General features: G+C 42.9%; 1 protein-coding gene across 1 annotated transcript in view; it reads right to left on the bottom strand.

The window, feature by feature from the left end:
- Positions 1 to 903: 903 nt before the first annotated feature.
- The window catches only part of LOC111264536 (netrin-1), a 41847-nt gene continuing 24315 nt past the window's right edge, over positions 904 to 18435 (bottom strand). Inside the window, exons 2-7 of the mRNA XM_022840525.1 lie at positions 6354 to 6542; positions 6070 to 6219; positions 5225 to 5272; positions 3098 to 3247; positions 2417 to 2608; positions 904 to 1932 (exon numbers count right to left, since the gene is read on the bottom strand). Coding sequence (XP_022696260.1) covers positions 1799 to 1932; positions 2417 to 2608; positions 3098 to 3247; positions 5225 to 5272; positions 6070 to 6219; positions 6354 to 6542 — 863 coding nt within the window. The 3' untranslated portion in view covers positions 904 to 1798. The remainder of the gene's footprint in view (positions 1933 to 2416; positions 2609 to 3097; positions 3248 to 5224; positions 5273 to 6069; positions 6220 to 6353; positions 6543 to 18435) is intronic.

The following is an 18435-nucleotide window of genomic DNA, read 5'->3' as shown; positions in this document are numbered from 1 at the left end:
TCAACGTGTTTTTCATTTACTTCACATATGACCAGAGTTCGAAATGTGGTCTATTTTTACTAAGCGCAGATTTGAAAACCTAGAAATTGTTTGAGCGTCAGTTATGCTAAATGGGATCGATAGCCCACGCTAGCGTGTGTGCTGTTACGCGTCAACAGAACACCCCTTAGAAGACCCCCTAGAAGCGGAGCGTGCGTAGGCTCTAATTCACGTCTTAGAGCCGAACGCTACGTGTTCAGTTCCATCGAGTTGTGAGGACGCACGATCGTGGTCGAAAAGTGGAAGCGGCAAAAGAAAAATTGTGCAGGCTTAAATCAGCACCACGGGAGATAGGGAGCGGTAAATTCGAATATACAATGGAAAGAATTTAGGATTGCATCCGAACGTCTCCTACTTCATTATGCCCTCCCAGTACAGCTCTTTCCGCCTTTTTCCCTTAAAACCCTAGAAAAGAAGGTTCGTTTTTTGCTCCAGGCAAAACGCCCCGAATGGGTCATCAATAGCCCATATAAATAGGTGGGGTCATCAAATGAGAAGAGCCGTCATCAAAAGAAATGAGCCGTTTCTTAAAAATGAAACCTCGATGTTTTTTCCGCCAGCAGGCGAAGCACCTTCTTTTACTACGCATATATTCATTTAAGTTGCCTATAGGGTGTAATGCAGACACGCTAAAATCGGTACGTCTATGTGTCATCCAGTTTCTTGTAGGAGATACTGTTCGTGCTCGCCTTATTTACTACTTGTATGGATTAGTTTTATTTTATTATTAAGCATTACATTGATAGATAATAGTTACGTTTAAAAGAGATCAATTAGTTACTTAGCTTACTTCAGTTATGCTTCCGCCATATGGAATGGATTTAAATAATATTATTATCTACATAAAAATAAGCACGCGGCGCCTGGGAAGTCCATTCAGTATGTACAACGTCTATTTTCGCTATTTCAAAAAGCCTATTTTCCCATTAGTGCTCTATACATCGTGAGTATAGTGAACCATAGTTGATCCTGCATGAAATTTGGCAACGAAGCTTTGTTTTTCTCCATGTATATATTGATAGAGTGTAAATGCGGGTGCACTGCCTTGGTAGAACCACCTGAAGCACATATTCCATACATAACTGACGAAGTATATCAAACCATCTTAAATTAGAATTAAACATAATGCAATATCTACTTATTCTACTATATACTTGTATAATTATAGTCTCATTACGACACATAATGATTGAGGAGAAACCGCTACTTTCCCTTATTATTTCTCTCATAATCTTTCGTTTATTTCTAATCATCATGAAGGTCACATACTTCGCGTGTACTCCCTCTCTTTATACCGCTTTATCATCGTTTTACTCATCTTCTTTTTCAACTGGAAAGATTCCTCTTTTTATAGCCCACTTTTGCTAGCACCATGTCTCATTTCGTCGTCAGTCTTCATTTCACGCTACCTCTCTTTCTTTCCGTCTCGTCTGCCTGCCTGCTTGTTATGCATAATGTCGGCCCCTATTTATTTGCCTTACATATATCCTTTTTCTATATCTAATATATGTTATATATACATATATATATATATATATATATATATATATATATATATATATACAGGGTGATAGCTGCTATATATCGCAATGACTATTCGTCAGACAATGTACAATATATATTGTCAGTCCTATTGAGTACTGTCATAGCTGTAGATCATTGACATAGTCGTCCTCGTAACGTGGATCTCAGGTAGCGATCAAACCGAATTAGGCAGTGTTGCCTCGTACACGTTTTGCTACCTCGTCAGTTTTTTTTTCTACACCTTGGGACATCTTCGTGCTCGGCCCTGATAACGTCGCAGCCTGCGGACGTTTTCTTCGTTAGCGTCAAGCACTGAACTATTGCGGTCGCCGGTCATGCTCATTCGACCACCGTGCATTTGATTTGATCCTGCAGCAACATAAACGAAAAATCAACGTAAACAAAGGCAATGGAAATTATAGATGTTTATAGTACATCAAAATCAATTAATTATTCTGTTAGTTATACCTTATATGTTTTCTGGTCTTGTTCATCATCCACAGTCTTACATTATAACTTCTCCTCTTCGAATAGACGATGTAGCATGTATCGTTGGCAGGTGTCAAAGTAGTATAGCACTATACAGTAGATCTATATCTATGGAAATTGTTGTTCCGCAGTATGGCAGAGACAGGCATATTACGCGTGTTAAAATAAGATAATCAACAATGCTTTTATCACCATTCTAACATTAAGAGGTACTCTTCTTATCTTTTTTTTTGCAATATATGTGCACATAGACAAGTAGTCTTATAGGGGCTTAAACTTTGCTGCTATAATCTCTAGTGAAATTCTAGCCTTAGTACAAAAAGATGTGTTTGTCCCTAACAGATTTTTGCGAGGTTTAACTTACCAAGTATTATGTAGGTGGCCTTTAGTTTAATATTAGGACATCGACACCGTAAATCTGCTCGTGGGACCCAGAGGCTGTCCACTGTGGCGCGTCGTACCTTTGAAGCTCCCGCTTTGAATACCTCGTTGACTTCAATTGAAAAACGTACCCAGTCCCCGAACTCTTCCCTGCTTAGCAACGTCGCTTGGATCACTAACAATGAAAAGCAAATCAAAGTTAACGTTTTCGAGATGGCTCGCCTGCTGGAAACACAAAACTGATCATAAGATAACTATGAGAAAATTTAACAGAAAAATGTAAAATTCTTCTAAACGGTTCCCATTTCGAACAAATAACCTTAAATCCAGCCACTTGTTCAAGTTCAAAATTCAATATGACTATTACCGATGAACGTAGGCCAATGAATACTTATGATAGTTTGTAAAAGTTTAATGTTATTTAATGTTATTAATTTAATGTTAATTACGATTAATGTTATAGCGTCGTAAACTTGGATCTGTGCTCTGCCGTGTGCTGAACACTATATTTGAGCGTGTGCTGTTATCTAACTCACAAGTATTACATATATACACACGCTCGGAGACGAGGTTGTGCCGCAGTTCCCGAAGTTCGGAATGACCACAGCTCAACTGTATCAGGAACTGGTAGCTAATATTGTAACGTTGCGTGTGAGAATCTCACCAAAGTTTCTTTTACAGAACTTGCCGAAGGACAGTTCAGTAGTGCGCAGATGGCAGTTTGCGCACTCTTCGTCATATCGGCCCTCGTCATCCTCGTAGTCTTCATCGTCCGTTCCAGTATCGCTGCTTGTGCCATCCTTTTCTTCAGCAGCTGCGGACGAACAATGACGTAAACGTGTCAATATATCGTTGTTACGAGATAAACTCAAACAAAGTGTATCACTAACGAACGTTGAAGCTTTAAAAGGCGCATCTATACATACTAGTTTGACGAAAAGGTATTGAAAGTTTTGATGGCGTTAAAGTCACATGTTGCAGGTAATAAGAGTCGTGCCAAACTTAATAGAATGCTATTTTTTCGGATGTGAGATATAGCGGTTTGCAATGAACCGCTGTACTTTATAGTAACGTGTAGGCCCATAAGAAATTCATGCTGTTTATGGTCAAGATGCGTGATCGAAGGACACGGCCCAAAGATGGCCTTCGTACCGTTTTCTTCTGCAAAGTTCAATATGAAAGATGCTTCTCACGGTCGGCTATTTACAAAAGTGGATAAAATCGTTGCGAGAGCTTAACAAGAACACTACATGAGCAGCCACGATATCGCCAAGGGTTCGAACATCCACCACCAAATAGCTTCAAACCGTTTAGAGGAAGCTGAGTGTGTAAAAAAAAAAAAAAAAAAGCCTAAAAGTGCAGGTGCCATATAAATTTAGAGAAAATAACTTAGTCGGGTTTCCGTTGTTCTGTGGAACTTTACAGAAACGCAGTTAGGTCAAGCCGCTTCTGAAGCAATTGATCACAGTTGATAAATAATGGATCACATGCGGAAAAACATTTCGGAACACCCAGTGCTATTTTTCAGTGCATTGAAAATTTTAGCCAGCATTTAAAAATATTAAGAAAACTTATACCAGAAAATTTTAGTGCATCTCCCGGATCTGGCACTTTCAATTCGGTCTCTGCCGAACTTCTTCAATAATGTCCACTTAACTTTAATGGAGCAGGTCAAAAATCATTTGTCACACTTTTCCGCTGAGAAATCACAGAAGTTCTACAATGATGGAACTACGGTGCTGCCGAAAGAATGGTAGAAGGTCATTAATCAATACAATGCATAGCATAGAAAGTATTACAGGTATACGCCTCATAGGTACGCAGATGACCTGCAGTGAACAAATTGAGGTAGATAAAATTCGTTTTACGTCCTAATCGTACACCGAGTCCCTATTCTTGTTCGATGCCCAGTTTCAGATTGTATAGACGACCATAACGAAGAACAACAACAACAACAACAATCATTGCCATTCAAATGGCGAAGACACCGTTAAACGTACCACATACCATTAAAGGCTGAAGTGAGGTACAAGGGGGACTGCTCGACTGCTCGTGTCATCTGTAAGACATCTCTACAGCTGCTGTGCATCCGCTAGCTAATTCTATTGCCAACATGGCGAACACCATGATATCGACACGGTCACGCCGCTTACCATTTCTGCTTGACAGATGACCAGAATAGAATCGCTTACCTTAATAGATACACCGGCTAGATTGGGTCGGCCGTAATTGTTACTATTGGTTTTGTATTATTGCTATTAGTTTTCTGGGTGTCGAAGAGTATTTTCGGATACGAACATTTAAAGCGGCCTTCTACATCAGACAAATGTACCGGTTACGCGTTCGTTTAGTGCTTGCGTACGACGTGTGTAGTCGTCTTTTGTACGTAAATCTATACACCTGCATGCTCGAAGCTAAAAAAGTTATGGGAGATAGCAGCGCGTATCTGTCTCAATGTCCTAGATCGTATATTTAGTCTAAGATACATAGTTAAACCCTATGCTCATTGCTATATAACCGCCAATAGAGAAGCGTCATATTGCTGACACGAGCGCAATTTAGAGCCTACACAGACATATCCACTTATTTGTGTTGGATATTTTCCTATCTAGCATTTCTGCAATGCAATAGTTGTATACTAAAGCTAGTTGTATAAGAAATGTAAGCGAACAGTATTTTGACAACTGAACCTCAGCTGACAAGCAAAAAGAGATATTATATAAAAAATATACTTGATTAAGCTTGTTACGATTATTATCTTTATATATTATTAGGTTATTAGTCTTCTAACCTGGTCGATGGGCGCTGACTATTGGTAGCTCATTTGGATCGTGGATGCCTGTAGGGAATTAACAGGAAATCAAATAAACATTTTGCACAATCAAGAAGTGAACCACGAAAAATAATCCATGTTATTTTCATTTAGACATTTTGAAATTCATTTTTTAGACAACAGTAGTCCGCAGGTCTTCACCGGCTTCAGTGTTTACCGATGAGGCCACGGTAGAATAAAAGTATATACCCCAATAGTGAATTTAAAGGTTTCGACCATCATTACCAGTATATGTACTTAAAGATTGCGAATTTTTAGAACGAGTACGTTACTTCAGAGCTTCCGGGATGAGCATAACAACATAAGCATGTACTGGGCGGCGATCTGTTCCAACAGGAATGTGTCCAGCTGCTTCGTTAGGTATAAGTGGAAACCCAGTTTTTTCAAAATTCATTGAAGTCGCGCAAAAACGGATTTGTAATTATCGTAAGCTTTGATAAAGAAAATTTGCAGTAGATTCTTTTTTAAGGAAAGCAGGTATCACGAATCGGATCAGCCAAAGAAACCGTAACGGTTAGATTTTTTTAGGCGTTCTGCATTTGGTAGCTTTATCGGACGCTTGAGTTCTTGAAAATTTCGATCTAAACCCGCTGCTTAAGTAGGACCTCAGCTGATCTAGGAATCTCCGCTTGACTAGAGTCTGTGTGTTGGCCTCTGTTTTTCGCTACGCAGATGCAGCTCGTAGAAAAGCGATGCCAGTTTCGCCCCAATTTATTTGTACCCTCATATATATGCATGTATAATAAGTATGCGCATTTTGCACGTGCGTGCTTTTTGGAACTCGATCATTGTTATCTACTTACGAATACACGGCGCAATTGGCGATCTCGATTGTTGATAGCCCTTTTGACAGCGGTTACAGGTAAGACCGGTCACGCCATCCTTGCATGGGCATTGGCCCGATGTCATGTTACAGATGCGTCCCAGCGAACCAACGGGATGGCATTCGCATGCTGCAAGAGAAAATAGAAAGTTGACGAACTTTTTAGAATTCGTAGATTTCAATTCTTTTTTTCTTTGAACTTCACTTGAATACGTTTACTTAACGAAATGGTAGTAACTTAAGTAGCCAAATCGTCCCACAAACCTTTGCATGTTTTTTTCTGAGTGGATGGTAGAGCGGGGTTTCGATAGAAACCCTCTCGACAAGTGTGGCAGTGTCTTCCGGCTGTGTTATGGCGGCATTTTACGCAGACGCCTCCACTACGGAAACCAGATAACTTGTACAATTCCATATTAAATCGACACACACGTGAATGACCATTGCACTGGCAAGCTGAAACGTGACAGATAGTAAAAAAGGCTAATTAATATAATGACTCCTCATTGTAGATTATGCTTAGAAATTATTTATACATAGCATAGAAAAAAACGTTCTACGTAAAAGACGTTTGCAGTACTGATACGCCAAAGAACTTTTTGCACATTCGTGTTTGAGTTGTAGTACGAGTAAATAAATAAACCTCACATCATAAATGGCCGGCTGCTGAACGGCGGCGCTCGCACATTAGACCTGTTTCCTTGAGCGGATTTTACTGTTACAGGTATTACTCCAAGCAGGCCAAATCTTCAGCCGCCAATGTATGTACAACGAACTGTCTTAGTCTTAGCTACGTTGTCATCGATAGTGTTTATATTATAAGGCGTTTTTGAATCGTATCAAAAACATTCCTCATAGCAACATATGTTGATGCCCGACGCAGTCGTTACGCCGACAAAGCAAAATAAAAAACTCTAGTTCACCTATCGCAGCGGAACACAGGCCTTCGATCATAGCGAAGGCGACCTTCGATAAGTTTTAGCGAATCACTGCTAGGTAAGGCTAAGCAGCACGTAAAAGCAATCCCACAGCCCATCGATCCTCTTGTGATTAAACGTTTTACGCAAGACGACGCCAAACAGGCATCAACTTTATCATCAGGGAGAGGACAAGCAACTCCGGGGTGAAAAAACGGGACAACAACGACACTACACTCTGTAAATGTGCAATCTTTACTACCGGAAGTAAGGAGCTGCTGCTACTGTGGGGTAAAAGAGAAGTGCGCTGTCGGACTCTACTTTGCTTGTCTGAAGGTGAAATCACGCCGTATAGTGAGGCTATTGATAAGCTTCCAGGTCTGCTTAGATGCCATACGTCCTTCTTCCCATAACGACTCCCTTTTCCCCATATCATGAAAGCCACAAAACATGTCCCGAGCAACACCAGGAACAATATCGTCAACAGGAACAGTGTATCGGCGGAGAAGAAAGCAACAGCTACAACTACAGACAATAATGAGGCGAGCAAGCGCTCAAAGGGAAGGTGTCCCGCAGTGATCTTGCGCGAAGCCAAAGTAAAGGACAAGCGACTAAGTAACATGGCATTTAACAAAAAAAAGTACATGATATCTTACGCCTATTGACGTGTCACTATTGAATGACATACGAAGAAACCTGTGAACTGGTTACGTTCGGGATTGAGTCCGATGAGTCAACTACGAGGAAGATCTATGGGAAAGGATGGAAATCTGATGATCTGGGAAGCATTCTTTGTAAACGCGTTAGTACTAGTTTCAGTAATAGGGATAGGTTTTCCACATAGGAATGAAACATACCAACTGTGTATCACGTAGCCATTTATTGCATATGTACATTAACCATTAAGCTCAAATAGAGATCAGTACAGTACAACCCGACTATGTGATCTAAGCATATGATTGTATACAATGGCTTGAGCCTAGACAGTCCTGACAATTGTTTCATTCGGTCCTACTTATCACAGTTTTGTAGCCGCAAGTGAGAAAGTTTTTGCTCGTTAGCTGATAACCCGTATAAGTTCGTGTCGAGATCGTTTAGTCATATTTTCCTGCTGGGAACTTGCAGCTTTCATAATATTCTACTGGTATGAAGTTTACTTGCGAAGTTCGCTACTCGACCTCGCAGCAACACCGGACCGAATAACCTCGTCCACGCCACGCCACGCCATTTTGCTATTCGTTCCTACGATACCTTTCATCCGTCCCCTCCATTTGGAGCCGAAAAAACTAGATAATTTATCTGGAACTGCACTGGAAAAATTGCCCGATACATGTCATCCCTTAAGTGTAGCGGATAGCCACCGCTGTCTTTGTTGCGGTAGTGCGTTGTTTAGACCGACCGTAACTGGCCAATCTGTAATTATAATAGGTGCGGTGCCACGTCCCACCTATGTGGAGTCGAACATGAAATACAGGTCGGTACTCAGCAGTTTGATAAAAGAGTGCCTGGGTAACAGGAGCACCCAGTCCACGTGCCGGAAACTTTTATGGAGGAGACAATCATTTATGACACTCTGTGCGTCATGCCTCCTCACGAGGGCATAATCTATTCTAAAAAAATATATATTAATTAAAACCGTTTGCCTCTAGATACAGCTGCGCATGTATTATACGGTGGGAGCTTTTCAGTCCACGCCAACCGACCGAAAAAATGGAGTAGGGGCAAATGTGTATCGGACTTTTGGAGATAACGTACAGGCACCAATGTCAGCCTATTGTAGCATGTACCTCAGACGCGGAATTGGTCCGGCGATCACCAGACGACAACGTAAAGAAAGCTTGCTGAGAGGACAACTGTTAAAAGGGCAGTTTGCGAGGTCTAACGCTGATGGAGGAAGCAATTTTGCTAATTCCAATTTGGCCTAAAAGCCCTCAGCTACCGTCAACATGGAGAAAGTCTTTTCCGAGGTTTCGTTAGCAGTGGGGACTTTAAGGGAAGCACTTGCAGCATAACGGGCAATCAGCAGCAGAGAGAAGTTGGCTGAATCCCCAATCAGCCAAGATGCCTACCTGTATCAACGACGCAATGTTCGCCTAAAGGGACCGACACCACAGTACGGATACCGACAGTGCTGACAAAATAGAAGACATGTTGCGATCGCCCCTTTGGGAATAAGCTACAGCTTTTATAGCTCGAGCCGATGCAGAACAGCTGAATCAGGTCTAATTTCCAAGTTCTTTTAACTCCAGTTTCCTTCAGCTTTACGGATAGTATTAAATTAATTTATAAACAGATATGTTTCCCTATGGGTACAGTGGGATATACAATATGTCATAGGTACAAAATCGTATTATCGAAGGATGGATGTACTATATATATATTATCTCGACGCGAGTCAACAGGCTTAACATGTGAAGTGCAGCCGATAGGCGATGGCCGAGTTCTGCACGTTCAAAGGAGAATTTCCCTAAGAGTTGCAGCGTCTGCTTTCCCTAAATAGAAATGATGTCACGTTTCTTAGTCCCGCTCGCGCCTTAAAGGGATATGCTCTTTTAAGGTTTGTTCCCCTTCCTCTTACTCTGTTACCATATTACCAGGACAGGAAGTTTGCATGTATCCCTGTCTATATAGATACATCATGTGTGATTTGACGATTGTAGGACCGGCATGAAATTATATACGATTGCATGAGCTGTAGAGAGGGACATGTCCACTCATATATATGTATTCTCCATTACAGGAGTCTTCTTTACTTCGAAAGAACGTTATCAACATGCTATTCATTAATCAACCTCGGGGCCATCACCATGTTTGTAATCCCCCCGGCTTCAACAACCGGAGCGGCAGCAGCAACAGCTACGGAAGCCGAGCCCGGCTGGTGCAGTGGCACCGGCCAGTCTCGCCAGTACACGTTGCCATTCATTTCGCTTAGTAAAGTCCTCGATTTGCATGTTTACTTCATCAATATTTACCAGCGTCACAGATTCACTGATTGTCTATCAACAGTAAAGCAAACGGTCTTTCATTTCAGCCTTCTTCAGCTCTAACTCACTCCTTTCAGCATCGAGCAGTAGCGACAGAACGTAATGTTTTGATTCTAACGAACGCTATATCGTGTCAGGAAAGTGCAGTTTACATATCAGAAAAATAATGGTACCCCACTCCATCCCATCCCGTACCAACCAACCGTATAGAACTATCTCAGAGCTTAAGTTCGTGCCGCCACTCATGTAGCTTCTCCATGAATCGAACTAATTCTAGTTGTCGTAGGGATAATATACTCGCTTGCAGAGGGTTTGAGGTGGGTCGTACGTCGATGGACAAAGGGTGTTAGGAGTGCGTTATATCCTCGGACTGCCCACATGGACCTGCCTCAGTGCTCTGTAGTAGTGCAACTGCTACCTTTACGGACGAAAGAACGAGAGGGTCAGTCAGGCCGTCTTACAAATTTAGCATCAAGGACGACATTATCTGTAGCCGTAGCCGTTGCCTGTGGGATCCACGTTTCGGCGTTTGATTCGCTACTATTGCGCTATTAACTCAAGAAAAGCAGCTGTCCAGGTACTCTGCGATGAAACCCACTCTGGGAAACAATGCTGGAAGGGCGGGTGGCTCATGGAGAGGGCTTCTAGCGGGAAAGCCATAATCGATCGGGGATTCGACGAGGATAAGCGGTACTTTGGAGGTGATAAATCTTGCAAATTAAAACCTGCGGTAGCAGGCGGTAAGCACATGTGACTACCATTGGGGTCAATGCTCGCTGTTGGTCAGTGCGCTGCGGTCCCAGTCGGTCGCGGTGTAAATAAGCGCGCTAACGGAAAATAGGAGTCGACCAATCTGCGCCAGTCAGCTTGTTCCGTTCCTGCGTGAGCATTTCTATTACTGCACACGTAGTTTTTAGCCGGCTACTATTGGCAGCACGACTGCCATCTGCAAGGCAGAGTATGGCAGCTAAGGACGGCTTAAACTAATGAGATGCTCTCCTCCAGGAGAGCGGCGGCGGCGGCGGCAGTCACGTACGGCAAGCGTAACACTGTGGTGCTAATATACGAATCTAGTTACAGCGGGCACAAAGCTTTCTGAGCTTGCACCCTTCCAGGGTGTCCGTAAACGTTTTATGCATCACGCTTAACTCTGTACACTCACTCAACAACCTAGCTGTGAAGATGTTTTGTATGCGGTGAACTAGCACGATGTACCTCTCTGATGTTAGCAGTTGCTAAACGTTTTCTCAAGAGACCAACGCGTCTCAACGCTTGACGGTGTCTGCGACTGGTGTGGATCGTTACGCGTTGTTTGGATTGAACTGGTTTAACTTTGGGGAAGAGATACGAACGGGTAGCAATAAGGAACTGAGCTAATGAGCACACACTAGCGTGTCCAGACGCGGCCATGGCAAGATGTGACACTTCGCGGGTAATTAAACATTGCCGAAAGTTCTGCATTTGAGCGTTCAGCGTTTGAGTATCGCCACTAGAGCGTTGCAGAGGTGCTGTCTTAAGAGGATGTTCATACACGCACAGCGGTTCTTCAACCACAAGTCAATCACAAACAGCAGACGCAGTAACAGCACGCGGATATATGGTTTGCTCCCTACCAGTATTTAAATATCCCTATTTCGTATCATGTGATGGCTTAGAGCAAGTACTTGAACGCTAACAGGATGGCTTTGCATGTTAGGTTGAAAACTGAATAGTGCCACCCACTTGTGCTAACTCCATCCGGTTAAAAATTGTTACAACGCTGACAATCGAAGAACTTATGGCGGTACACACCCGCTGCAATGGCGCACACACACAGCCGCGTGACAAAGACTCCTAGTACACTTTGCCCTATTGAACAGTTAAACACAGTGGGGCAAATATTGATGAGGTGGCAGTTGTCACCGGTTGATCGGGCTGGGCGAATTCGCTGATTCGGATATGTACACTTCTGTATGCCTGCTAACAGTAACTGCAACTTTTGCTAGGTATCTGCTAGAAGTTGCTCACGATGAATGACGAACGAATGAATCAACTAACCAACAAGCTTCGGCGATGGCATCTGACGTTATACGAAAGAAGCCACTGGTGTCGCCGCTTCTGTCACAGCCAAGCCTTCACCGTGAAATGAAGGGTTTGAATGGGGAACGCGGCCGTGTATACGCTAGGTGCCTGCCAATAACGATTTTAGTGACAGGGTTGCCTGAAAGCTCTAAGTTAGTGTAAGAGGCTATGTGGAGATGTCGCAGTCGCTTTCATATGCTGTGGTGATTGGAATAGGGGCCCCCGCATAGCGAGGGAGCTGCTGCGCACAAAGGGCAAATGCGGGTACAAAACGAATCGTTAGCAAATGGTGTCAATGTTTTTCCACCATCTTATTTAGTTACAGTTAGCTACATAGGTATACGGCACACGCATGAAAATTCTACCTTTTGAACCACAATCACTAGCGTACCCCATTGAATTAGGTTGGTAAGTTTAGGATGAACGCGCGTCCTCGCCGTTTACCCATTACGATAAGTTAGCATCCGATAAACTGATTGATATTTTTTTATTTGCTTGCGCAAGTTAAATATCTTTCGAATAGTTATTTATAGACGGGTCGTGTTATCTAAGAATGTAAATAGACTGATTGTTGGAATATTTAATGATTATAATAAGACAATAATAATTTTTTACAAACTGAGTGAAAAAGGAGGCGATTATCAGTGTCGTTGTTTTTGCTTAGTTCACGCCGTCGTTAAGCTAAGAAAAGCAGTTTGACAGGGCTAAGCCTAGTTAACAGATACGGATCGGAGGGGAGTACTGAGTAGCTCTAGCACCATTGTAAGTTACCCAGTGGATATACCAACCCAGAAGGTACTGTACGCGATGGATCCTATATCAAAACATGCTTCTCTTCTTAGTTATCTAAATGCTACCTGCCTATTCAAATGTCCATAAACTTAAACAACATTTTGAACTGTTATGTGAAATTAGATAAAAAAAAAAACAACAGGTACTATAGGTTCATACGTCCTTATGCCATCCGGATATGTAAACCATAATTGAAAACGCTTTGCGTTAGCAGAAATCCCAAATAGATTAAGCTAAATTAGAATTTCAAAGTCAATCTAAGTTTCCAATCAGCTAAGATGTCTATGCGACAGCGGAATTGTTCTCTAGAGATTTATAGACAAGCATTAACACTCGAGTTTGTGGTGGTGAAAAAACCGGTCTGAAACCACCATGACTAAAGGTACGGAAAACCAATTTTTTCCTCTTTGCTCTCTCATAAGCGACACCTTCAAGGATTTCCGCCTGCGGGCTTCAGGGACTCAAAGAGATTAGCGGTTCCGTCAATTTCATGAGCGCTGGCTGGGGCACCAGCTTGCGCCTCGCCTTTACCCGCTAGCTAAACTTTTTAGAATTTAACTTATTCTTGGCTTGTTTGTCTGTCTGTGTGTCTCTGGCGGAATGTGCGTGTAGGACCGATATATAATACAGTCGTAATTAGGGTAGGATAATACATAAACTTGTACAAAGTTTCATATTCTCAATGCCACAAAATTGAGCCTTCCGAAACGAGCCTGCCCTGAACACCCACAGCTAATGTCGACCCGAAACCCTGCCACCAGTCAATTCAGTGATACGTCTGGCCCGGTTAGATCCATTACCGTGGTCATCGCCGCTTAGCAGTTCGTGACTAAATGGCGGAGGCGTACGCGCTAGCTACACAAGTTCACCATAAATTTGGAACGAAAGTATTCGGTGGCAGATAGAAGATTTAGACAGAAGCAAAAGCTCACGTCAATTTAAACCAGGCGCTTAAATTAACCCGGCCCTAATCCGACTAGAGCGAACCAGCTTGGTTAGACTGCCATAGTAGAGAAGATTCTAGCTGGCTGATGCAACACCAACAGTGTGAAAATTGATTGCAAGGATCGATGATCAAGTTACCGAAGCCGGAACGCCCAAGGCCGGTCGGCTCTGAATGAGCTAATTCAGATAAATCAATTTAGTCGACTGATCCTGCTGTCGTCCTCCTCATCACCCTAGACTCCGGGCACGTCTGCCTGACGAGAGGACAGCTCTATCACACAATAGGAACGCGAGAGGACAGACATCGAGAGAAAAAGAAAGAACTTTGTATATTATAGTTCTTTAAAGTACTGCCTGTCAGCAGATTCCCGTATATGGTTTAGACCTCTAAGCCTTTTTTTTCCGTTTTTTCACCCTCGTTTGCTGGTCTACGCTACGACTCGCAGCAGCTATGGATAGGGAGGGCATACACGTAATGTTTGCGTGCTTCCTCACCGTACCTCACGCTGACACGTTGTCGGAGCGTTCTGATACTGTCATGAGCACTAGGCAGTTCTTTTCGTCCAGCGCGGTAGCCGAGCACCTAACGGACAGAGGCAACTGAAACTCGCGGCGAAGTGAGTGAGTAGAGGGTACATGCCGGGGAATTGAAGCATCTGTAAGCCTGCAGATGCGGCTGTTTTCCCTTCTTCACCTTGACGTGAGCTTCTCCGCGACGGGTGTTAACGTACGCATATTGACCGTGGCACCTTGGCGAATTGAAGCAAAACTCATTCTACAGACAATTGATACGATTACGGCCACTGCTATTACCATTCCGTTGCATTGTCTCCAGAGGAGGTGGAGCTGGGATGCTTCACGCTGGGTTAAACTGAATTGAAATGCTGTATGGCTCGCAGTAAGAATGTAAGCCTGATAGCAGAGCAAACGAGCCTCGGATCGTCGGAAATGCCTGGCTGGTCTGTCGGTGTAGGGGGTAACCGTAAGAGCCCTACATGGAAATGAGCGCGATATGAACAAAATAGTTGGTGCTAAAGGGGGTTAAGCTAAGAAACCTTGCACAAATATACGCACTCTCATGCACACGAATGAACACTCGAACGAAAACCGGCTAACGAGACTTTCACTAGACAAAGGGACTTTGTGGAATGGTCAGCACGGCAGTTCCGAAGCGAGCAACAGAGTGTTGGAGCGCCGATGGCGGCACAAGCGGAATGCGTGGCAGGCTATTTTAGGGGAAAGGTCTAGTTGGTAGCCAAGTAAAAAGCACCGCCTGAAAGTCCTGATTAGTCCGTTGAGTGCGGGAGACGTTCAGGGGCTAGTCCGGATGCGTAGTGGAGCACTGCCATGTGGAGGGGCCCACCAAAGCCCGCGTTGAAACTGGTAATGGTGTTGGTGTGTGCTGCATACTGATGCTGAGCAAGGGATGGCCCCTATCGCAGGGCAGCAGAATGAGGGCTGATGACCAGGCCGAAGGCGAATGGCAGCTTGGTGTCGGAGCTCCGTCCCTACCAAACCCCCGATGGACGGCATAGTTTTGCATGGTGGTGAGTGTTCGCTCTTGCTTATGCCGTCATAGGGTCGTAGAGAAAACGACTCGGTATTCCGGCATACAGTTCACATATGTACCTTGCCATAGCTACTTTAACTGCATCGCGATGGAATAAAGGAAGGTAAAGCTGAAGAAAGTGCAATGCGGCAGTGGGGAATAGAGACTTGTGAAGCTAGGGCGGCTACCGAAATACACGCTGTGGGGAAAGGATGGTATGAGGTACATATGTTAACTGGCGAGAAAGTAAAAGATGGAGCCGGCTGAAGTAACTGGACAACTGGGGGACAATCACCCGGGTTAGATAGGTCATCCTGAAGCGACTATAAGGGCCATTAGTGGCGAACAACAGCAGCAGGGACGCAGTAACAACATGGCCTAAAGACCAATAGCTTAGGACGGTAGTTCGGGCGAAAAAGGTGGAAGCAAAGAGACTGGTGGATAATGGGAATATTCGTGATAAAATGGGAACGACGCGCGCGCATATAGGGACCCTAAAAATGAACGAAAGCATAGGACTTCATAGAGACTCGAGACCTCACGCAGTATCATCCTCTGACAAAAAGAAAGAAAAGCTGCTCACCCATCCGTTATGTAGCGGGGTTGTATACTTCAGCGATAACTGTAAATGGCTGATGGTCGGTTGTTTGACCCAGATTGTTTAGGTATGACGATGGCCTTAGCGGCGTAGCCAACTTAAGTATCCTTTTGTTTTTTACATATGAGGAAAATGAGATGCGCCATGCAATGAACACTCTATAATAAAAAAAGAACGAAAAATGGAACATGCAGAATCCATAGTTTCTGAGTCAGTCTCACCGGTGGCCGTTCAACGAATAATTTACTATCCGCTACGATGGCAATAACATATAACAGTCAGAATCTTTTATATTTCGACCTTTTGCCTCAAACATTGTTTGCTAAACATTTCTGCGCAATATATTGCTATGTAACGTGTGCACGTAAACGGTAGCTTCTATTAGGATATGATCCTGATACGATGTTTCGGCAACAATTTAGTTAGTAAGATCGATACGATTCAACGCTGATAGTTTCCAATAGTTTGTTTATATGTAATATCTCGAAAGGAGTAAATTCTTTTGGTACGCAAAAAGAGACAGGTTCTTTGGATAAGACCAATATGATTGATCAATCTTTGAATTAAATTTTATCTCAAACTCAATATTTTATATGAATAACGTTTAAGGACACAAAGAGGGGTCAACAATTAAGGATTCTTAGCAAGTCCACCGCTGTAACCAAATGCGGAGTAGCAGGCGCTTGATCTTTGACAAAATTCGTTTCTTTACAGGGTCTATTTTCGATTTACCTAAGTGCAGACGAGTTTAGCTTGAATTTTAATCTTTCGGGAAGTTATTAGCACAACGATTGATACTGCAGAAGACACTTCAACTTCAAAGAAAACTACTAACTGCCCATTACGCGGGAATACGTCGCTACGTTTGCTAGAGTAGTAAGTTCAACAAGCCAACAGTCAAATATATGATGAAAAATGAACTAGGGCTACGGAGTTGCAGAATAGTCAGCTGCAGAATAGCGTTAACATTTCTCAAGTTTTGTAGATTTCCGGTAAACGTTTATCCATTTAGCTGCATAAAATCAATCGTTGATGTAACACGCGCTAGTTGGCTGCAATAAAGAATTGAGCGATCCAGCTTTCGTAAAATATGGGCAAATTTGCCTCTGGAGAGTTAATAAAATACGTGACTCGAAATAAAGCTGAGGCCGATTGTCTTCCACTGTCCCTTTCCTGCTGTAAGCTCCGATAAGGTTCATATTATGCGATAAATTGCTGTTGCACGTGAATGAGGTAGGTAAATGTAGGCTTTAGAGTTAGCAGCGCTACGTGAATAGCCACGCAACCTCTACCTAGTCCTTCTTACGTTTTCAGCAGCTAACGTAGCTTCAATGTGCAACATTGCTTTCAATCTTCCTAGATCGAAAACATAAAGAGCAGAAAATGTCGAACTGCAGGATTTACCCTTAACTGCATCAGCTGCCCCAGAGTCCATAGATATCAAAGGTGTCAACTTGGCCTTGCCAGTCTAACGAGCCGGTAAGGTTTTTGTCACAACGAATTGAGGTACTCGTTTAGAAGTCAGGTGGTTCGTGACGGCTAATTTATAACGAACGTCTTGGTCTACAGTCGACAGTTACAGCTTAGCGGTTTTTGATAATTTTATGAGGCATCTAGCCGTTGACATCTTCTTTTGTTAACAGCTAGTAAATTGACAGCTAGTCAACAGCATGGCACAACTCCATAAGCACGTGGAACATAAACCGATATTGTCCAACCATCTAGCGTCGCGGTTAAACGGAGACCTAGAGTTGTAAATGGAGAGGCAATTGTAACTCAGGAACAAATTAACTCCATTTAATTCTGAATTCACCGGTGTCTGAGTAAAGTCAGAAATAAACGACGCTAATGAAGTTATAGTTTGTATTTCTATTGTTCTGAAACTGACCTTGATGGCGTAGGACTTGTGGTCTTTGTATACAATTCGACCCGTTATATCTACACCCATGTCAAATTTAGCCTACAAAGCAAAAATCGGAGAAGTATAATCGTTAAAAGTGCACGTCTTTCATTCTTCAATTGGGTATGAAACAGTGGGTTAGTACAGCATTCGTTTGATTCTGCCCCCTCAATAACAGTATACTCAATCGTCTTTCAGCGAAGTGTCAACTTTGAGTAACCAAGAATGTTTGTAATATTGACAGCGGTTTGTCCGGCTAGAAAGCTCTGGAAAATTGCCGATCTTCACTGACCTCATATTCCTTCTGCGTTCATTTCGGTGGATTGGCTCAATTTGGCCTGGCAAAAATCGGCTCCCGTTTGCACCAACAAAATTAACTAAGTTCTATGTAGTCTATAAGCACTACTGATGAACCGCGTGCATAGACTGTCGCTGTCAACCTGTTGACCCGGGAAAACTGACTACCAGATTTTCTGATAAATAAGAGAAGATGCCCTAACTGTTTTCATCATACTATAATCATGATATAATCTGTATATGATCCGAATGGGTGTAGACTAAGACAGTATTACACCATTTTGGCACATTTAACTCTTTTTTCCT

This window comes from Varroa jacobsoni, unplaced genomic scaffold (assembly GCF_002532875.2).
Source record: "Varroa jacobsoni isolate VJ856 unplaced genomic scaffold, vjacob_1.0 scaffold_870, whole genome shotgun sequence".
Classification (NCBI taxonomy): Eukaryota; Metazoa; Arthropoda; class Arachnida; order Mesostigmata; family Varroidae; genus Varroa; species Varroa jacobsoni.
Note: the sequence above shows the minus strand (reverse complement) of the source record. Positions and strands in the feature narration are given on the sequence as shown.